The sequence below is a fragment of the Nematolebias whitei genome, chromosome 13 (assembly GCF_014905685.2).
Source record: "Nematolebias whitei isolate Nwh7 chromosome 13, NemWhi1, whole genome shotgun sequence".
NCBI classification, from domain to species: Eukaryota; Metazoa; Chordata; class Actinopteri; order Cyprinodontiformes; family Rivulidae; genus Nematolebias; species Nematolebias whitei.
The window spans coordinates 42820948-42844501 of record NC_056510.1 but is presented as its reverse complement, the minus strand read 5'-3'; the positions used below and the strand labels follow the sequence as shown (position 1 = coordinate 42844501).

The window sequence follows — 23554 nt, the reverse complement described above, 5'->3', positions numbered from 1 at the left end:
CCGCCGGCACCCTGTTTGTCAACAGCACCCGTGGTGGTCGTTGTTAACCCGGGCCTCGACCAATCCGGTATGGTTTCACTTTGATGAACTCGCATTATGGTTTTGGCAAAAGTGTTTTACATCGGATGCCATTCCTGACACAACCCTCACCATTTACCAGAGCTTGGGACCGGCACAAGAGATACACTGGCTTGTGGCACAAGAGATACACTGGCTTATGGCACAAGAGATACACTGGCTTGTGGCACAAGAGATACACTGGCTTGTGGCACAAGAGATACACTGGCTTGGGCTCCCTAGTGGCTGGTTTCACTGTTTTAGTCAAATCTTAAAAATAAAATTTGTGTTATTTCAAACAAAGTCATGTTCAGAGTACATGTCAAGAATGACTCTCAACCACTAGGAAAACAAATTTATCAAACTTCCACAGTTCCAATCACTTTTGTGTTGGCAGGTGTGACATACCTGTGACAGCCATCTTAAACTGGACTGACTCCAGAGTTTCATTAAAATCTGTCCAGTGGTTCATGACATACTGGATTTTGTCACCAGAAAAAAACAACCCATTATCTGCTGCCTTTTGGCAGCTGACATATATCAACTGTCAATTACTATAATTAGAGATTAGATTGGAGATTTTTTTGCCATTATACAGTTACAATATATGTTTATAGAAATTTTCCAAAATTCTCTTGACTCAGCACTGACCTCCAGGTGTCACAGTGTTGTCATCGCCTCTGGTTTCTGCAATAGGAAAACAGAAAGTTATTAAAAAATATAAATAAATTGAGAGCTGATCTTGCTCTTCTTCTTGTTCAGGATGATCGTGAGTTTCGAGATAAGATCACTCCCATCTCCGTGGCAATGGAGTACAGTCTGGACTACCAGCTGGCTGCAGACAAGACGGGACTGCAACCCATCCTCGATGTTTCGGCACCGTCTAACGTCACCAAGCAGGTACTGTGAGTCTTATAGCACTCACAGTAAACACTTCCAGAAAACACTTAAGTTAGAACTGAGATGTCTTCTTGCCATTGTGGTGTGATTTCTGAAGAGCTGGTGCAACATGGGAGGCATCTGAAACACAGCCACGTCTTTGTGTCTGCAGAACTGGACTCAAACTTTCTGTCTGCTCTCAATTTATAAAAACTGTATTCATTGTTGTTGCAGGTACTGTCAATGTTATGTTCCTCATAAGTTCAAGTTTTATTTTAGTTGTTATTAAAAACTAGCAGTTTGAATCTTCTGGGACTTACTAAAGTTAGATCCCCTCTGGTTGTAGAGGCTGGAGATCATGCTGGTTTAATCAGTGTATGACTGCCTTTTGTTCTTTCAACACAGGTTTTGTCTTTTTTTCTCATTCTTTCTCCCGTTGTTCTCATCTTTCAACTGTTTTTTCGTCCTTCCATCAGGCTCACATCCTGTTAGACTGTGGAGACGACAACATCTGTAAGCCCAGCCTCAAGTTATCTGTCAAGAGGTAAAACCAATTTTTCTGCAGGTGACATTAATATCAAATATTTCCCCTTAAAACAGGAGCAAATGTTAGGCTGGATTTATATATTCTCTGCGGGAAGTCAAGAAATCTGCTCTCACTGAGGTAGTTTCTAGATGTGCTTTTCAGATGGATGTTTTGTTTTGATGTTTTAAGAAACTGCAGCGCAGAACTCCTGGTAAGCCCCTCCCCCGAGGTCTCCACTCTTCTGTGCATTTTGCTTTTCTTACCATAACCAGACATTTTTGTTACACAGATTGAGACGATGGATGTCTTTTGGCGTTTGAAATGTGTCACAAAGAGACTTAGCCTTGGCCAGCTGCTTCTTAGTGGAGCAGTTGAAGCAAAATGACGCCATTACAGTTCACTTGCTTTAACGCAAAAACATGACCACCACAAAGTTCTGAGCAATCACACAACAGTTGGTGCGTACTTCTGAGAGAAAAAGTCCTGCCCAGACTTGGTGCTGAGAATGGGCTTTTTGGGCACATGAGAAAACAAAATGTCACGACAACGAAAGCTGATTTTGTTCACTTTTTAATTGGGTATAAGATTTAGGCTTCTATTGTATGTGGACAATATCTCTGTTCTCTGATTGTCTGCAGCGATCGTGAAAAGCTCTACATCGGTGATGACAATGCTCTCACCCTGGAGGTGAGTGCTGAGAATCAGGGTGAAGGAGCCTACGAGGCCGAACTCCACGTCTTTCCTCCACAGCAAGCCGACTTCACCGGCGTCGTTCGCAGTCAGGTACAACATACAACTTGAACATAGCAACTTTGTTTGGCATCCAGAACTCACCTGCCATCCTCCACACAAAAACAGTTTTAGATTTTCAAGTTACCACAGCATTTATTCTACCACAGTGGTGCTTGAAAATTTGTGAACCCTTTAGAATTTTTTATATTTCTACATAAATATGACGTTAAACACTATCAGATAAAAGGAAGAAGCGTGTAAAGATAATGGATGGATATTTAATCTAATCCTTGTTTGAGTTAGAAAAAGTCCACAATGAATTTAAATTTGTGGTGCCTGTGTTTGTTTCTTAAAATCACTGATGTTGTAGCACCTGCAGAAAATGAACCGTTCAAATAATGATTAAAATACCAAAATTAATTTGATGTTCATGCAGATTTCTGACTGCAGCTGCACAATTTTATGTTTGTTTTTATGTTTTCAGTATGAAATGGATCAAGCTGATCCTGAACAAACTCAGTCCAGTTCTTTATCATGTTTTATATGAAGCTCTGATGGTCCACCTGTGCTTTTCACAGACCCTCTCCAGGCTCTCGTGCGCTTACAAAAAGGAGAACCAGACGAAGATGGTGGTGTGTGACCTGGGAAACCCCATGAAGGGAGGAACTAAGGTCAGTGAACATCAGCAGGCATCTTAGGGTGCATTCACACCAGCCCTGTTTAGTCCGCTTTAATCGAACTCTAGCTCGTTTTCCTAGAAAGTCCGGTTCGTTTAGGGAGGTGTGAACGCACCATCGAACTCTGTCATGGAACAAAAAGATGAACTCTGGCCCGCACTAAAACCTAGGTCTCGGTCCGGTAGAAGAGAACTCCAGCACGGTTCGAGTACAGTGTGAATGTAAACAGACCGGGCCCCGCTCCGCAGGACAAACAAACACGCATTTCTCTGACCTCATATGGAGCCGTCAGCTGACTTGTGTGAAAAACAATATTCTCCATGGTCTTCTGTCTCATCTTCTGCTCATGCTGAGTCCATTTTTGAAAAATGACAAAATATAACTCCTAAAACTGCTAAAACTTGATGCCACTTGGTTTTTATTTTTATTTACAGAAGAAGAAGAAGAAGACGTGTCTTCAGAGGTTTTTATGTTGTTTCTTTCAGTAGTTCTTGCTGTAGCGCCCCCACAGGCGAATGGGGGAACAGGTTGGTTCAACAGGTTGACTCGACTGCACAGTGCAGTGTGAATGCAAACGCACCAGCTCAAATGTAACAAAAGGTCATGAATATTGGTCCCCAACCGAACCGAGTCTACTGGACTATCAGCTATGAAAACGACCTTAATCACTCATGGAGGACTGAATGTACTTAAAGCTACTGATGCTGTAGCTTAAGCGTCTTTGAATATTTAGAAAGCGCTATACAAATTGTACATACATAAGCTGCAGGACGTTGTAACATGAGTGGCAGCGCACAGATACTGAGAGATATGTGCGGCTCTTGTTGTAGATCAAGAATCAACCACCAGATGGTGTTTTATAGACTTGATCTTACTGTTCAACACACAGAGTGAACCCCACAGGTCTTCATGACAACTACCTCCTCACTCATGGTTACTCTACTGAAGAACACAAACTAACACACGATGAACACAAACTAACACATGATGAACACAAACTAACACACGATGAACACAAACTAACACACGATGAACGCAAACTAACACACGATGAACGCAAACTAACACACGATGAACACAAACTAACACACGAACACAAACTAACACACGATGAACACAAACTAACACACGATGAACACAAACTAACACACGATGAACGCAAACTAACACACGATGAACACAAACTAAGATAAGAAGAACAGGCTAATCATTAAAAGAACAATGCTAAACAGCTAACTGAAATGATTTACAATGAAGATAAATTTGACCCATAATCCCTCTCTGAGGCCATGTGACCTGCAGTAAATCACAGCAGAATGCTACAATAAGTACCAGTAACATACACAAATACTACAGTAAATGTTATTTTTTTCTGAACAGCGCCGGTAACACGGCTGGTTAAAAAAATATATGGTAGCCTACCAGGAAGTCATTGATCGTTATCTTCATTTTCCTCGACAAGCTGTCCTCCTGCTCCACACAGCCAAAGTTGCTCTGTGAGCATGTGAGTCCCCGCTCACATGCTCTGCGCATGCAGGGGAATCCCTCCATATGGAGAGGTGGGATTCCCCCCACCCCACTTCCTTTTCTCTCCTCCCCTCCCCGTTTCATTAGTTCGACTGTGACCTGTTTGGTAATTTTATCTGTCTGAGTTTTTTTTAAATTTTTTTAACCTTTTTTTTCTGCTATTCTACGGTGAAACCAGACATGTTTTCCATCTCTGACACCCCCCCCCCCCACCCCCACCACCACCACCACCCCCCCCTCCCCTGCTGCGCTCTTTTGTCCTGTGAACCCTTAAATGCCCTTTTTTTTTCCTGCATACCTCTTATTTGGAAGGATCAGCTGGTCTCTCAACAAAATCAATCAACTTCTCCCAACAGGAGTCAGGGTAAGGAGGACCCTCTGACCTCTTTAACGAACAAATTAGATTCATGATGACGACTAGATTCTACTGTTTGAGTTGGTGAAATCTGGTTGTCTACAAATTTATGTGGAGGTGTTGAAGCTTGACAGTGCTCGGACTGAATGTGGAGCTGCAGCAGGGAGTTGGAGCAGTTATCAGGACTGTGATCTTCCTGGCAGCACTCATGGTGGGAATAATCTGGAGAAGTTGTGAGCTCAACTTTTGGAGTAAAGGATCAATTCGGCTGTTTTGGAGTTTCCATCAGAGAATATGTACAGCAAGACTTTAAAGGCAGAAACAACAATTCACGAGTTCTGCCTGACCCAAACTGTGGCCTTGATGCCGGACTTATCTCAACTCCTCCTGGAATGTTTGAAAAACAACAAAGATGCTTTGACTGTTTCCTCACCCCTCCCTTCCCCAAGGCCGTGGACATGTAACAGAACCTCAACTGAGCTGAAGATGAACGTCACCTCTTATCTGGACAATGGCTGAGGGGGGGTCTGGACTATGCTACGACTTTCCCTTAAAAATTCAATGTTTTCACCGCCTATATGGAAATGTATAACGTATGTTTATGTTGCTTTGTTGTGGTAGGTTTTTTTGATGCCTCAAATTTTGCCCTGTCTAGGACACGGTGTGAGAGATCTTTTTTTTATACCGTCTCTCCTCATGTTTTCTTTCCTTTTCTTATCAAAGCAAAATATTATTCTGAATAAGAATAAGAAGCCCGCGCTAATTATTCATAGCCGCAGCTTCGTGCACTCCGCCCATCTTTGGACGACTGTATGTACATATTCGCGTTGTATCTCGATGCAATGCCAATAAAGTTTATTCTGATTCTGATTTATTTATACAGGTAGTCTCATTGTATCACGAGGACCCACCCCCGAAGAAAGACCTATATTGGACAGTTATGTGAGCTCTCGGGTGTGACAAAGCTAAATGTTTTGGTGGCAGGAAGCTCATTAGCCCGTCAAAAAAAAATCTGTAAATTAGCTGCAGCATTGTCTAAGCTGGGGAGTTTAAAGCCTGTGAAAAAAGTAGCAGCTCTTAGTCTGGAAACTACGGTAAAACTAGTAACAGACAGTTTATATTGTCAATTCAATTCAGTTTATTTATATAGCGTCAAATCACAACAAAGTTGTCTCAGGGCACTTTACAGGAACATTCACATAAATAAAAGCCAATTAGTAAAGTTCTCTATCTAAGGAATCCAGCAGACAAGTTGAATCTTGGCTTTGTTGCAGTCTCTCATCCTGAGCAAGTACAGTGGAGACAGTGGAAAGAAAAACTCCCTTTTAACAGGAAGAAACCTCCAGCAGAACCAGGCTCAGGACAAGAGGCCATCTACTTTGAGCGGCTGGTTGAGAGGACAGGAAGAAGAGACAGATGAACACAGAATGGTAGGTCCAGATATAGGTCCAGGTCCAGGTATAGGTCCAGGTGTACCTGAAAGACAAAAAACACATGTTAAGGATAGAAAAAATAATTACAAATACAAAACAGGTTGAGCAGAGTAAGTAAAGACAGTAGCAGAGTGAAAAGTGTGGTCAGTTTGTCCTCCAGCAGTCTAAGCCTATATCAGCATAACTTAAGGGACAGCTCAGGAAACCCAAGCCGACCCTAACTATAGGATTTAGCAAAAAGGAAAGTCTTAGGCCTAGTTTTAAAACTGGATAATGTGTCAGCCTCACGGACAGAGATTGGAAGTTGGTTCCACAAGAGAGGAGCCTGATAACTGAAAGATCTGCCTCCCATTCTGTTTTTGTAAATTATAGGAACCACAAGTAAACCTGCAGCCAGAGAGCGAAGTGCTCTGTTAGGAAAATATGGAACAATAAGATCTGTAATATAAGATGGAGCTAGGTTGTTGAGAGCTTTGTAGGTTAGAAGTAAGATTTTGAATTCTATTCTGGATTTGACAGGGAGCCAGTGGAGAGAAGCTAAAACTGGAGAGAGATGATCTCTCCCAGTAACTCCAGTTAAGACTCTGGCAGCAGCATTTTGGATCAACTGAAGACGTTTTAAAGAAGTATTTGGACATCCAGATAATAAACCATTGCAATAGTCCAGTCTAGACGTGACAAATACATGGACCAGTTTTTCTGCATCATTTTTAGATCAGATGTTTCTAATGTTAGTGATGTTACGCAGGTGGAAGAAGGAGGTTCTAGTAACGTTTTTAATGTGGGGGATAAAAGACATGTCCTGATCAAAACATTGGAGCTGGAGGACAGATTAATGCCATCTAAGGAGGGAGAAAGACTGAAAAATTCATTCCTAAGGTGCTCAGGTCCAAAAACCAAAACCTCAGTTTTGTCTGTGTTCAACAGGAGAAAATTAAGTCATCCAGGTTTTTATGTCTTTAAGACATGCTTGTAGTCTAAGTAGCTGACTGGATTCATTGGGTTTAATGTACAAATATAATTGTGTGTCATCAGCATAACAATGAAAATGTATCCCATGTTGTTTAATAATTTTACCTAATGGAATCATATATAAAGTAAAGAGCATTGGCCCAAGCACTGAGCCCTGAGGAACTCCATGACTAACTTTGGTGTATGAAGAAGATTTATTATTTACATTTACAAACTGGAATCTATCAGATAGATATGATTTCAACCATTTTAGAGCTGTTCCTGTAATCCCAATATCATATTGAAGCCTCTGTAGTAAAATATTGTGATCAACTGTATCAAATGCAGCACTGAGGTCTAACAGGACCAGTAGAGACACAAGTCCATTGTATTGTGAGTAAAATTTGTTGAATAAAACAGACGGAAGTTTATAAAAGACATTAACAGAGTGGTAAACAAAACAAAATTTCAAGGTTTGCATAATCTAAACATGTTGCTCTCTCTCTCTCTCTCCCCCCCCCCCCCCTCCTTCTGATTGGTCTCCACGAACACCTTCTCCAGATCCTGGCTGAGTTGAGGTTCAGCGTGCACCAGCTGTCAGAGGAGGACACTTCAGTCAGATTCGACCTGCAGATAGTTAGGTATGACTGGTCCGTGTTTACCCATAATCCACCTCTTTGTTGTAGCATGAGCTACATGTTAACTTAGCTGAAAGGGGCAGCGCACCACCTGCTGGCACCACTGGTGTGAGGAAAACTGATGCAAACTGCACACCAAGCAGTTTTGTTAAAATGTTGGCAAGTGGCAGATGTTATCAAATTTTAGCACGTTTTAAATATTTGATATAAAATGTCTGAAATGAAAGTTTTATTCACATTGTCTTCATTTGCAAGAAGTGAAAGAAAACGGCATGACACATAGAAACAAGAAATTCTAAAATAAAATGCAATAACGTATTACTAGTGTGTTTTTATACTTGGATTGCAGTTTGAAGCCATCAAGCTGTTTTTGTTGTAAGCCTGTTGTAGCTACAACTTCCTGTGTCCAGCTGGCACAGTGAGTTGTTCCAAGTCAGATTATTTTTTTTTATTATACTTTTCCACGCCCAAATCATGTTTCTGTCAAATTGTTGAAAACACAAATGTTTTTTATTCAGCCAGAGCTGTAAACTACTAAAAACAAATTATTTTTCAAGGCTGTAAAGAAACCCTGTTTGACTTCAAATTTTCAAAAGACCTGTTCAAATCTTCAGATTCTGAACAACAACGGGTAGTTTTTGTAAGCTTTTGACAATAATTTATATATAGAAATAGTTACAGCTATAGTTCATTCAGCACAGATCCATCACATGTTAGTCCAGCCCTAAAACATATGCAGTTTTTAAAATTTTACCCAAAATTCAATTCAGTTCAATTTCAATTCAATTCATTTCACTTTATTTACACAGCACCAAGTTGTCTCAGAGCACTGTACAAAAACATAGACATCTTCACTTCATCACACTCTCCCATCCTGAGCAAGCACAAAGGAGACAGTGGAAAGGAAAAACTCCCTTTGAACAGGAAGAAACCTCTAGCAGAACCATGCTTAGGATGAGCGGCCATCTTCTTCAACTGGCTGGTTTTGAAAGACGGGAAGGAGAAAAAGACACAGAATGACAGGACCAGCTGTACTTTCTATAGTCCAGGTGTATTTTCTATAGTCCATGTGTACTTTCTATAGTCCAGGTGTACTTTCTGTAGGAGGAAAGACAAAAAACATGTTAAGATAGAAATAATTACAATTAAAGCTGCAAGCAGCATTGAAGGCCCTCGCAGCAAAGCGCCGCTACAGCCTTACGGCGACCTCAGGAGCTCCAGCGACTCCGTCCAGTCACCATCGCGAATGCTGTCGCTCCTGTCCCGTGCTCGTTCACCAGGGTGCGCATTTGCCAAACCTTCGACATCAGCCGCGGGCGCTCCTTCAACGCCTCCCAGTCACCGTCGCAAATGCTCTAATGCCATTCCCGCACGCACCAGAGTGCGCATTATGCGTTGAACGAGTATATAATTTTTAAACTCGACATTAACATAATAAAACCCGAGTAGAACTCGAATATTTGATGACGTCATAGATCTCAAGATACAAAAATAAATAAATAAATAAAACCGCAAAAAAAAGGTAATTTACAAAAAAAAGACCAACGAAACATTGGGAGTGTATATTATGCTCCTACCATTTATCATACTGCAAATAAGTCACAGGCAAAACTAAACTATTAGTTATTATCATTAAACTGCAAACGTGAAGAAACATGCAGCACGTCAAAAACGAAACTTAAAACGAAACTGGTTCTGGTTCGGTGGATTAGACCCGGTGTTGCACCATACTCTGTGACCTGCAACAGTGCAACACCGCCCCCTACGGTCATATGGTGGTCACATAATGTGACGTCACTACGGTTACTTGACGTAACATTTTTAACCTCGATAGATGTCCTAGCAATCGATGTGTAGATTACTCGAGTACTCTGTTAATGCCCTAGTGCGCATATGCCTAAACTTTGCAATCGCCTTCCGTCCATATCAGTATAAGAGGGGGCACACTTGAGTCTTATGTTAAACCACATCATTGTGTTTAGACATATTCACCGATTATGCACCAAAAATCTGGTTCCGATCATAAGATAATAATTCACTGTGATATAACTGTTGGAATAATCTAGGGGACACACTTGATTCAAACGTTAAAGAACAATACCAATGTGTCTATAAGTGCTCACTGATCACGCACAATAAATCTGGAACATATTGGATGATATTTCACAGAGATATAACTGTTGGAATAATCTAGGGGGCGCACTGGAGTCAAATGTTAAACAACAATACCAATGTGTCTAGAAGTGTTCACTAATGACCCACCAAAATTTGGCGCAGATCAGATGATATATCACTAAGATATAACTTTTAGAAGAATCTAGGGGGCGCTCAGGAGTCAAATGTTTAACAACAATCCCAATGTGTGTAGAATGGTTCACTGATCACGCACAATTAATCTGGTACAGATTGGACGATATATAACTGAGATATTACTGTTGGAATAATGTAGGGGGCGCAATGGAGTCCAATGTTAAGGAACAATACCAATGTGTCTAAAAGTGCTAACTGATCATCCAAAATAAATCTGGTACATATTGGATGATATTTCACCGAGATATAACTGTTGGAATAATCTAGGGGGCGCACTGGAGTCAAAATAAAAAAAAAAACAATACCAGTGTGTCTAGAAGTGCTAACTAATGACACATCAAAACTCTGGTGCAGATCGGATGATATATCACTGAGATATAACTGTTGGAATAATGTAGGGGGTGCACTAGAGTCGTATGTTAAACAACAATATCAATGTGTCTAGAAGTGCTCACTGATCACGCACAATAAATCTGGTGCAGATCGGATGATGTATCACTGAGGAATAATGGAATAATAAGGAATTGTAGGAATAATGTAGGAATGTAGGAATAATGTAGGAACTGTAGGAATAATGTAGCGGGCGCTGTGGAGGCTATTGGCTACTTATCATGGATACCTGTTCAAGGGGTGGATAATGATTGATCATAGTGATTTTGGTGTACCTCAGCTGAAATCTGTGTATTTTAGAGCCAAACGTATTGCAACGGTGTTACTTCTTGATTTGCCACGTCCACATCCTCCAGCGAAAACGGTTTGCACTTTAAATCAAGTCAGACCATCTTATCTGTCTTCTAACACAGGATCATCCTGATTAGGTCAATGGTGTCAAAGAGGGACCATTCCAAGTTTAAAAAAAAAAGAGTTCCTGTTCTGAGGGGGCGGGGCTTTGATGATGTCAAAATATGACGAAAATGGATCGTCGGACATCCAACAGGGATGAGTCATGCCAAGTTTTGTGCATTTCGGTCTTTCAATGTGAAAGTTATAGCGTTTGGAAATTTATGGCGTGAAGCGCAACTTTGAGGCCTGGCCACGCCCCTTTAACATAAACGAAAATGCAAGTTTTTGGTAACTTTTACTCCCCAATGTGTTAAGGGCATATTAACCAAGTTTGAAGGCAATCACTCAAAATCCCTAGGAGTTTGTTAAAATTTGCCATTAGAAATGCACAAAAATGATATTTTGACCCAAAACGGCTGACTTCCTGTTGGCTTTGGACCAGGACTCCAAGAGACTTTTTCATAGGTCCTGAGATGATACAGATGTTCACCGATTTTCAGAATTATCGGTCCAAAAATGGCTTGGGGCTGAGGTTTTAAAATATTCTAGGGGGCGCTGTGGAGGCTATTGGGCAATTATCATGGCTTCCTGTTCAAGGGGTGGATAATAATAGATCATAATGATTTTGGTGCACCACGGTTCAAATCTGTGGAATTTAGAGCCAAACGTATGGCGACGGCGTTACATCTTACTTTGCTACATCGCGACGCCTACATGCTCCACCCCAAACTGTCAGTGTTGGAATGCAAGTTACACCAACATGTCTTCGATCACTAGACACACTATCATGCTGATCAGGTGACGGGTCAGATAGGGACCGTTCAAGGTAAAACTTTACACTTCCTGTTTTCAGGGGGCATGGCTTAAGTTATGTCATGATTTGACTATTCAGTCTTGCAGGGGACCGGATGTGGATCAATCACTGAAGGTTTGATGTCTCAGACAGTTTTCTTGTAGGAGCTATTAGCGTTTCCTTTTTCATGGCGAGATGTCAAACTTTGAGGTCGGGCCCCGCCCCTTCAGCATGCTTCAGTTTGCACCTTTTTGATAACTTTTCGTCCCCCATGCCTTTTGACCACAATGGCCAAGTTTGAAACCGATTGAGCAAAATCCCTAGGAGGAGGAGTTCAAATGCGTAGGCTGTAAACCGCCAAAAAGGTGTGAAAATTGGGACAACATTCCAAAATGGCCACCTTCCTGTTTATCGTACAATGTTGGTGCCAGAGGATTTTCTGTGCACCTTGTGGAATTGGATAAGTGTACCAAATATCATGTTTCTACGACAAACTAAGGTTAATGAGGGTATTTTGAAAATTTCCATGTGGCGCTCTTGAGCCGTTTCTGTTGCGATTTTTGCCACGCCCTTAAAATACGTAATTTTTCAGCAGTCCTGATGCGCCCACCAAATTTTGTGACTTTTGGGATATGTTAAGGTCCCCAAATCGCCAATTCATTTGGCGGAAAAAATTGCAGCTCGGGGCCTGAACAGAGCGATTACAATAAGCCTTTGCAGCGCTTCGCTGCTCGGGCCTAAATACAAATGGGTAGAGTAGAGCAGGTAAAGATAAGATGGAACTTTATTGATCCCAAGACAGTAGCAGAGTGAGGAAATTCAATTCAATTCAGTTTATTTATATAGCGCCAAATCACAACAAAGTTGTCCCAGGACACTTTACAGGAACATTCACATACATAAAAGCCAATTAGTAAAGTTCTCTATTAAGGAGTCCAGCAGACAAGGTGAATCTTGGCTTTGTTGCAGTCTCCCATCCTGTGCAAGCACAGTGGCAACGGTGGAAAGGAAAAACTCCCTTTTAAAAGGAAAAAACCTCCAGCAGAACCAGCCTCAGGACAAGCGGCCATCTGCTTTGACCGACTGGATGGAGTACGGCTGCTAGCTGTTTCAGCTTCAGAGGGGGATGTGCTTGCGAACTTCGTGTCCAGGTAGTTAAAAAATTCCTCGAGTAAGTGAAATTTGGTCAGTTTGTCTTCCAGCAGTCTAAGCCTATAGCAGTACAACTAAGGGATAGCTCAGGAAACCCAAGCCGACCCCAACTAATAGGATTTATCAAATAGGAAAGTTTTAAGCCCAGTCTTAAAACTGGACAATGTGTCAGCTTCACGGACAAAAACTGGAAATTGGTTCTACAAGAGAGGTGCATGATAACTGAAAGATCTTCCTCCCATTCTGCTTTAGGAAACACTAGGAACCATGAGTAAGCCTGCAGTCTGACAGTGAAGTGCTCCATTAGGAAAATATTGAACATTAAGAGCTGAAATAGGAGATGGAGCTAGGTTGTTGAGGGCTTTGTATGTTAGAAGGAAGTTTTTGAATTAAATTCTGGACTTGACAGGGAGCCACTGGAGAGAAGCTAAAACTGGAGAGATATGATCTCAAAATCTGATCATAGTTTTACAGAACAAAAACATTTTGAAGCAGACTTGAAGTGAGTGATATGGACCAGGAACTTTATTTCTCAGAACGTGGTCGATTCTGTACATGAACAGTGAAGGTTTGTTCTATTTCTTGTAAGCTACACCCTTTAAAAGCTGTCACTATTGGGTTTACCTGCGTGCATCGCGCCGAACACTGAAAACTTCTAGTCCACGCCCACCTGCTGTGTGGGCCTCACCCGGTCCGTTATAAATTGCATCTGGATTGGAGCTCGACTCCCGTTTTTCTTCAGCCAATGCTAAGAACACTACTTCTATGAAAGAACAATAGAAAAGAGAAAGATGAAGAAAGATGACTTCAATTAAGAAATCGAGACCATCCGTCTGTGCCCCGTGTGCCAGACGGGCTACATCTTATCGACAGACCTCCATGTCATGTGTGAAAGCTGCCTGGGAGCTGACCACACTCGGCAAGTTTTGGATCTGCTCTTCTCTTGTCCATCATGGAAACTTTTTTCGGCTGAGGAGAAGCAGTGCCGGTGTGAGCTCTTTTCCTCTGAGGAGGACGAGTTTCAACCGAGGGTGGACTGTTCACTCGAGGAATTTTTGAACTCCCTGGAGTTCGCAAACACGTCCCCCAATGAAGCTGAAACAGCTAGCAGCCATGCTCCATCCTGCCTTATGGAGGTTTGGAGTCTGTATTGCCTTCGGTGGTTGCCCCCCCGAGCGCCCAGGAGTCGTCCAACGCTCTGCTCCATGAGCTCCTGGAGATAATTGGGAGGTCAGCGAGAGCCTGCGACCTGGAAGAGCCTGAACCGGCAGCCCCGGCCACGTCGACTCTTCTGGCGGGAAGGTTCGCTGCCCAGCAAATTGGGCACCGGGATCCGGTCTGGCCCTGTTTCCCGGCTGTGTTCGCCCTCCTCCTGAGTTCAGCCAACGATCCCTTAAAGCTAAGGGCTTCGGTCACCTCCTACGCGGTCATCACCAAAGTCAAAGTGCTCACGGACCAGGGCTTTCCTACCGTCCCTCTCCTAGAACCCAGTTTGTCGGCTGTTTTCAGGGTAAGAGCAGCGAAATACATCGGCCGAGATATCACCCCGCCATCCTCCGGTGACCAGCTCACTGTGAAGCTGACAGACAGAATCCATCAGTGCTCGTCGCAGGTGGGAGCAGCAACCAACAACATTGCTATTTTAGCCCTTAGCATAGCTAAGGAAGTGAAGGAACCAAACTCATCCTCCGCAGATCTGGACCAGATCAGCACGGCTGCGGACACGATCACCAACCTGTGTGCGGCTCTTGCAGCGTGCTCTGCTCGTATCTTGTTCAGGGCAACGGTGCTGCAGAGACAGATGTGGTTGAAACTGTCCCCATCCATCCCAGAGGACGTTAAAAAATAACTCCTGGAGGGTCCTGTGTCCCCAGATGGCCTCTTCGGACCTCATTTTCAGTCGGTCCTGAACCAGCTGCAGTCCTCATCTGACGTCCTGGAACAGGTGCAGAGTCATGTGACCCTACCCCGAGCAGATTCCCGTCCTACTTGGACACCTGGCCACTGGAGGGAACGGAGCAGGTTCCAGCGCCAGCAGCAGAGACGATTTGAGGGGTGTGTGTCTGCTGAGATGAGCAGGGTTTTTAAAATGAAAAATAAAAACCTTTCTCAAAAAGCGGAGTTTTTCATTCAGACAGGCTGAATTCATCTGTTCTGTTTTCTGTAAGCACATCCTATGCAATTAATGAAAAGGTTAGCCTGAGGCAACCATTCAAAGGTAAACAAAAAGAAAAGCAGTTTTGGTGTAATGACGCACAAACAGGAGATAGAGGGGCTGCACTCCGAGACTCCTCCACCCACCCACCAGCCCCGCCTCCTCGCCTGTCAGAGGAAGCGAGCACTGAGGACAGCTGTCAGAAAACACAGAGTGGTAAGATGTTTAACAAAAAGGTAAAGCCCAAAGAGCACAGGGACCTTTCTGTCCCCACACACTCGGGTAGAAAACATGAACCTGCAGTTAAAGCAAGAGCTTTACACAGGGGTTATCCATCTCTTTTTCCTGACCGGCTGACAGAAGTGAGTGCTGAAAGTGAAACTCCACTGAAGCGGCGCTTGTTTTGTTCACCCGCTAACGCCGGTTCTCCTCTCCAACCGGGCAACATTGTAAGAACTGTTACATAGGAGCCGATAAACGGCCCTTTTCATGCCAGCCTCCCATGGGTCAGTGTGGGCGAAGCCCCACCCCCAGGATACGACGACGGTGGTAGAGGCTCAGTTATTGTTCTCCCTTACAAGACAAAACATCCACACGCTCCCACTTTCTGAGTGCAGTGAGGCGTGGCTGGAAACATGCAGCTTGAACAGATGGTTGCATCGTTTAATTCACAAGGGTTACACTCTGCAGTTTGCAAGAACACCACCAAACGTCAACGGAGCGTTAGAAACTCAGCTCACATCTCCAGAACAAGGCGCAGTCCTCCAATCAGAGCTGATGGAGCTTCTGGAAAAAGACGTGATTTCTAGAGTTCCCCGGGAGAGGAGGAAGCCAGTTTTTACTCCCGGTACTTCCTGGTTCCGAAGAAGTCAGGAGGCTTCAGACCAATTCTGGATCTGTCTGCCTTGAACAAATTCATCATGGAACGACACTTTCACATGCTGACGGTGAAACGTGTTCTCGAATATTTGACATGAGGGGATTGGTTTATGTCCATAGATCTCAAGGATGCATACTTCCACATTCCAATAATAAAAAAAAACACAGGAAGTTCCTCTGTTTTTCCTTCCAGGGGTTCTGTTTTCAGTGCAACTGTCTGCCGTTCGGATACGTGCTCGCCCCATGCACGTTCTCAAAATGCATGGAGTCAGCCCTCCTGCCGCTTCGAACAAGAGGGATAAAAATCCTGTTTTATCTGGACAACCTCCTGCTGTTATCTCGGTCCAGAAAAGAGGCAGAGACACAAACAGTTGTTTTAGTGAATCACCTGTCCTACCTGGGATTCACAATAAATTGGGAGAAGAGCTCTATAATTCCGTCTCAGCAAATTACATTTCTGGGAGTGAATTTAAACTCAATGAACATGAGAGTTGTCCTGTCAGAACAGAGGAGGGAATCCCTGACGTCATTGCTTCAGTTTGTCAGGCCCCTCAGAACAGTAACAGCGCTGACAGTCATGAGACTGCTAGGAATGATGTCAGCGGCTCACGTTGTGGTGCCGCTGGGGTTATTGTTTATACACCGCCTACAAAGATGATTCAATCGGCTGAAAGTCGACCTTGTATGTCACAGACGGCGCCTGATCACCGTTCCTCCACCTGTGGTGCAGATCTGAACCACTGGGGGTATTTTCTGAACCTGTCAGAGGGAGTTACCCTGGGCTAAGTGCCGTCATTCAGACGCGTCCCTCTCCGGCTGGGGAGGGACCTGCCTGTCACAAACGATAGGAGGTGCGTGGCCGGCCAACATGTTTTTTCACATGTTGTAGAACTTCTCACATTAAAAAAAGTGCTCAGACATTTTGCTCCACTCGTTCAGGAACATCACATGATGATCCACACAGACAACAGAACTGCAGCGGCATACATAAATCGCCAGGGGGGCGTGTGTTCAGCTCAGCTGCTGAATGCAGCTCAGGAACTGCTCTGCTGGTCACGCACACACTTACGTTTGATCAGAGCAGTTTACGTCCCAGGCGTTCTAAACAGAGGAGCAGATATTATGTCGAGAGGAGGCCCTCTGGACAGGGATTGGTCTCTTCATCCAGATGTAATCTTGCAAATCTGGAGCAGGTTCGGGCAAGTGGAGGTGGATCTGATGGCCACACGGGAGAACTCTCAGTGCGTCCTGTTCTTCTTCCTAAATCCACGGGATGCTCCGCCACTGGGAGTGAACACGTTTGCACACAAACCATGGCCAAAGATGCTGATTTATGCCTTCCCTCCAGTTCCCCTGATAACAGCGCTGTTGGAGAGGGTGAGAGAGGAGAATGGTTTCCACTTCTACAACAGCTGACGGGAACAGTTTTCAATCACCCTTTAACAAAACATTTTCTGAAAGGTGTGCGCCGGCTCAGGCCAGTGACGCGCGCCCTGGCACCACAGTGGGATTTAGTTTTTGTTCTCAGTTTACGCACTAAAATTCCGTTTGAGCCCCTGGACCAGATACCTTTGAAGTATCTGTCGCTCAAAACAGCCTTGTTATTAGCTCTGACATCAGCTAAAAGATTGAGCGACTTGTCAGGTCTGTCCATCGCTTCTTCTTTTCTCATAATTCAAGGAGACGGGAGCTCAGCAGAACTCCAACCAAATCTTGCTTTTATACCCAAAAGCATAACAAGTTTGTTCAGGTCCGGAGTCGTTACACTGGATGGGTTCTGGTTCGCACTCAGGTGTTATGTGACACGCACAGCCGTGATGCGTAAATCCGATCAATTGTTTGTACATTTCAGAGAACGATAACAGGGTCAGCCTTTATCTTCCCAGCGTCTGTCACATTGGTTATGTGAAACTATATCACAAGCCTATAGTTCTTTTGGTCTTCAACCACCTGAAGGACTCAGGGCTCATTCCACCAGAGGGATTTCTACCTCCACAGCTCTGCACAGAGGGGTGTCTGTGCTGGACATCTGCTCTGCGGCTTCATGGTCATCACCGACCCCTTTCATCCGTTTTTATTTACGAGATGTCTCCAGCTCTTCACTGACACATTCAGTTCGCAAAGTTATGTCAGAGTGATTTTTCACAATCACACAACAATAAAATAAAATAAAATAAAAACAACAAACAATAAAACAACACAGCCCTGCTCTGTCATTATTAGTGGGCGTTTTCTATGATTACTCGTTCAAACAGGAAAATTCCTTCTTCCTCATTGGAAATTTTTCCTTTTCTTATTCCTCTATTGCCTGATATGAATAAACATTCCTTAAGTTAAGATCAGGCACAGAGGCTGCACGCCTGTAATCCAGTACGCACCAGGTACATGGATCAATGGTGCGTAATTACGCTTGAATAAAGAATGAGGTTTTAGGTGGATATCAAGGTGTTTTTTATGGTTCTCGGACAGACCCAGTGAGGCATGGATCATATCCTGCTCCGCCCTTTAAACCCAATAGCGACAGCTTTTAAGCAGCGTAACTTTTGCGAAATAGAACGTTGGTTATGTATTGTAACCCCAGATTCTATGAGTGTAAGCATAGCCCTTTAAAAACTGGGCCTTACTGGCTCTCAAATGGCTGAAGAAAAAGAGTAAGCCTTTGGGAGTCTAGCTCCGGTCCAGATACAGTTTATAACGGACCAGGTGGGGCCCACACAGCGGGTGGGCGTGGACTAGAAGTTTTCAGTGTTCTGCACACTGGTAAACCCAGTAGCGACAGCTTTTAAAGGGCTACGCTTACACTCATAGAATCTGGGGTTACAATACGTAGCCAACGTTCTTTAACTTCAAAAATGACATAAAAACTGACTGAGCAAGTTAAAAGTTTGAGTCTGGAGTCTTTAAAACCCTAAAAAAAGAAATGTAATCCTGATGAAGGGCAGACCAGGATTGATATGTTCATTCAACACATATAAGCCATTGTATCCTTATCAATAACTATGAATTTCAGGGTAACAGTTATACAACAGAGAATAAAAAAAATGGGAAAAAGCTCTTTTCAGAACAGAACTCTGAAACAGCAGATCTCATCCAACAGCTTAATTCAATTCAGTTTATTTCTACAGCTCCCAGTCCCAACAGAAGTTGTCTCAGGGCACTGAACAGAAACATTCAGAGACATCCTGAGGGGAGCGGGGCAAACAAACATCCATCCATCATCTTTACCCACGTCTTCTTTTTTCAGTCGCGGGGGTCACTGGTGCCCATGTCCTGCTATCACTGTGCAAGAGGCGGGGGGCACCTGGACAGGTCTCCAGTCCATCACCGGGACACATAGAGACAAACGAGACAAACAAACATTCTCACTCACGTTTTTGGTCTGTGGGAGGAAACCAATTAAGAAGTACCTGGGTGTCCAAATACTTCTTTAAAATGTCTGCAGTTGATCCAAAATGCTGCTGCCAGAGTCTTAACTGGAGTTACTGGGAGAGATCATATTTCTCCAGTTTTAGTTTCTCTCCATTGGCTCCCTGTCAAATCCAGAATAGAATTCAAAATCTTACTTCTAATCTACAAAGCTCTCAACAACCTAGCTCCATCTTATATTACAGACCTTATTGTTCCATATTTTCCCAACAGAGCACTTTGCTCTCAGACTGCAGGTTTACTTGTGGTTCCTAGAGTTTCCAGAAGCAGAATGGGAGGAAGATCTTTCAGTTCTCAGGCTCCTCTCTTGTGGCACCAACTTCCAGTTTCTGTCTGTGAGGCTGACACATTGTCCAGTTTAAAGACTGGGCTTTTTTTTATTTTTATTTTTTTTATTACATGTATACAAACAACATAAAAAAGGTACCATAATATATACATTGTGTTCACACTACGTCTTTACAAAGTTACAACTAGCAAACAAATCTAACCAAATAAGAAGAATACAAAATAAAATAAATAAAACTGTACAAACAAAACAAAAAAACTGAACAAAAAAGAAAACCTAAAGGGGCATATTGTATTTACAACATAAAAGTTCAGGGCATACGTTACACATTAAATGTTTTCAAAAAAAGACGTCAACTTAGAAGCATTTTTTGACTTCACCAAACACAAAGACTTCTAAAACAAATGTAACTCATTCTTCCACTGTATAAAGTTAGGGATGGCTTTAATGAAGCGACATTTGTGTATGTTGTAGAATGAACATATGCTGTATATATTCATAGATTAAACGGATTCTTTCATTTTTCTGGACTGTATAATGTCGTGCGTTGAATTTAATAAAATGTGGACGTGAGACGTTAATTATCTTTGACTCACCAACGACAGTGGGTCATTTATTAACAGAATCAAGTTTAACACATCACACATTTACATTAATTGGCAAAAATTGAAAATAACAACGGTTAATTTAGCAAGTTTTACAGGGAAGACCATACGGCGATGGTTGAAAAACTTTGCTTCAGACATTTCTAAAAATATCTGGAATGATTTCTTAGCAGGATAGAAGAATTTTAAAGATGGAAAATGAAGTTTATCTGGAGAGAGGTGGGTGAGGGAATTTGTCTGTTTTAACCAGGACAGCACGCTCCTTTGGACCAGCTTAACCCAACGGTACACTTTGGTTGAAGATCGACTTTTTACCTTTCTGAAGATATGTCAGTTCCGGCGTAAAGTTCCACTTCAAGCCACTTTTCAGCATCTCCGTAAGGACAGTAGGGAACCGTTCGGAGTCGTGAGATCATCCAGAACAGACTTCATAATTCCTCTGAACTTCTCTCGTCCAGCTTAGTTGCAGATGTCCTGAGCATGCTGCATTCCAGCATTCTGGACTCTGGAACTGCCGAGTTTCAGAACTGCAGAACTGCTCGAGCTCCTGCAGAACTTCTTCATCTAGAGTGAACTAGGAAGTGTTGCACCTTTTAAAAGGGCTCACTTCTGGTTCATTTGAAAACTTTCTGATTGGTCGATGGACCAAAACAGAGGTGTGTTTTGTGATGTAAGAGGTTATGAAAAGTCAAGGAAAAAGATTAAGATTGTTTAAGAACAGACAGAAGATATTATGAAGAACTCAGACTCCGTGGAGTCAATTCTCTAGTATCTTGCTGTAAAAGTTAAACATGACATTTCTTTTCAGTAAACTTGCAGTTGACCGAAACTTGAACTTTGACCAACTTACACAACTTGCTCACTTCAAACAGACGATCAAGAAATTGAATCATTACTCTGTAACATATTCCAACTTGATTTCCACTTTGAATGAGGATTAAAATCATTATTACTGTTTCACAGTTAATTAAAAATGATTAGTTCACTTCAACATTTAAAAATGGTTTTGAACTAACACAATTTGATTATCAAAACATTTGTAAAATAGTAATGATAATCGAAAGTAGTCTTCTTTCACTTGATTAATTCAAGAAAGAAAGTCTCAGGATGGGTCAACCTGTATTTCTGGATTCAAATCAATGAAATGACAGTTTCTGTCCCATAAGGTCCTTAAGGTCAGGACTTGACCTCAGGCCTAGTTCACTACAATGTGATGTTTGACTAACAGCAGAACATTATTTATACCGTAGTCAATGTTCTGATCATTAATAAAAACAAAGACTGGACTTAAGATTTTCCTTTTTGATAAATCCTATATTTAGGGTTGGTTTGTCATGCTTTCTTAAACTTAGACTACGAGGACAAATTGACCTCATTTCCTTCAATGAATTGTTAAAATTGAATAGTTTTCATTTGATACTAATTCTATCTTAACATGTGATTCTTGACCTGCCATTGTGTATCTATTCCTACCAAACCCAGCCGGTAGAAGCAGATGTCCACTTGTCCTGAGCCTGGTTCTGATAAAGGTTTCTTCCTCACGAGGGAGTTTTTCTTTCCACTGTCGCCTTCATGCTGGTTCAAGATGAGCAGTCTGCTCCTCAGATAAATAATGTTAAATTATTATTTTTATGTATGAATGTTTCTGTTCAGTCCCTGAGACGACTTCTGTTGTGACTTGGTGCTACATAAAGGAATTGAATTGAACTGAATTGGATTGAAAACCGGAGTACCCGGAGAAAACCCACGCAGCACGGAGAGAACATGCAAACTCCACCCAGAAAGGCCTCCGGCCAGGATTTAAACTGGGGCAGCCTGCTCACTGAGAGGCGGCAGCTCTACAAACTGAGCCACCGTGCTGCCCTAATTTAACAAACAGCAAGTTAAAAACAAATCTATTTTATAAAATATAACGTTAATGAACCATTAATGTAATTTCCCTCTTATTCCAACAGCAGGAAGGCTTTTCATGGGACTTTTTCCAATGACGCTGTCATAATAATAGTAATAATAATAATAGTTAAATAGTATTTTTATCTAGAAAGTACTTTACTTCACTTCATGGTCAAAGTTTTATTACATTTTTAGGTTTTAATATTTGGCAAGTAAAACCTCAGACTTACACAAAACATTGTGGTTAACAAAGAAATGCAGTTGCTTGTGCCTAAAGTACCAAAACATAATAAAAGCTGTCATTTCTTCATCACACTTACATTAGGTCAACATGAACATATGCTATTACGTTTGGATTATTGAAGTAAAATTAGGTCCGATGATGGTTGATTTGTTGTAAAATGTATTTTAATTAAAATGAGTTCCAGTAAATGTGTTTGTGTTTCAGCTCGAACCAGTTTGATAACACCAGTCCTCGAGTGTCCAGTGTCACTGACCTGGACGTCCTTGCTAAAGTCTCCATCAGAGGGTAAAACAGCACATCAACTCCTAAGTGACTTCCTGATTAAATCTTTCTAACAATCCTTGAATTCTTCATCGTTTAATGTTTTGATAGTGCAGCATTTGTCTTTTCTGATCAAGAAATGATCATTTAAAATGTTCAGGTTGATATTTATCACGTACATATTGTCTTCATAACGTTCCTGAGCTTCAAAAACCTTTAACCAATCAAACCCTTCTCATTTCCGTCATGTTGCTCTTGTGATTGAATGAATCATAAATAGATGTGTTTTGATTTTGAAGTGCAGCTGCAGATCTTCCTCATCAACATCACTGAGTATTTCTGTGCTGCCTTCCCAGATCATCGTCTCCCAGTCAGGTGCTGCTGCCCATTGCTAACTGGAAGCCCAAAGATCCTCCGGTGACTGGAGACGACATCGGGCCGCAGATAGTGCATGTCTATGAGGTGTGAAAACTCGCACACAAACACAGCAGATACATGCAGTGAAGATTTGTTCTGGTACATCAGAGCTGTCAGTAAAATAAAAACTAAATCCTATCAAATCATCTGAACGCTGAGCTGAGACTTTCAGTTGGATTCCCCCCTCTTCCCCGTTCTCTCCTCCCCTTCCCATTTCACTGATTCGACTGTGACCTGTTCAGTAATTTTATTGGTCAAATATTTTAACTTTATTTATACAGGTATTCTCATCAATACCCGTCTCTCGAGAGGTGGGTCCTCGTGACTCAATGAGACTACCTCATTGGTTCATTGTGGTTAACTGTCAGTCACATGGCCTCAGAGAGGGATTATGGGTAAAATGTATGTTCATTGTTCATCATTTCAGTTAGCTGTTCAGCATTGTTCTTTTTGTCATTTGTCTGTTCTTCTTATCTTAGTTTGTGTTCATCATGTGTTAGTTTGTGTTCATCATGTGTTAGTTTATGTGTTCATCATGTGTTAGTTTATGTTCATCATGTGTTAGTTTGTGT

At 42.3% G+C, this 23554-nt stretch overlaps 1 protein-coding gene across 1 annotated transcript in view; it reads left to right on the top strand.

The window, feature by feature from the left end:
• The window catches only part of itgav (integrin, alpha V), a gene marked incomplete in the record, with an annotated part of 192048 nt that overhangs the window by 151872 nt on the left and 16622 nt on the right, over positions 1 to 23554 (top strand). Inside the window, 7 exon segments of the mRNA XM_037686717.1 lie at positions 820 to 957; positions 1413 to 1480; positions 2101 to 2245; positions 2773 to 2865; positions 7699 to 7778; positions 22509 to 22589; positions 22922 to 23027. Of these exon segments, the coding sequence (XP_037542645.1) occupies positions 820 to 957; positions 1413 to 1480; positions 2101 to 2245; positions 2773 to 2865; positions 7699 to 7778; positions 22509 to 22589; positions 22922 to 23027 (711 nt within the window).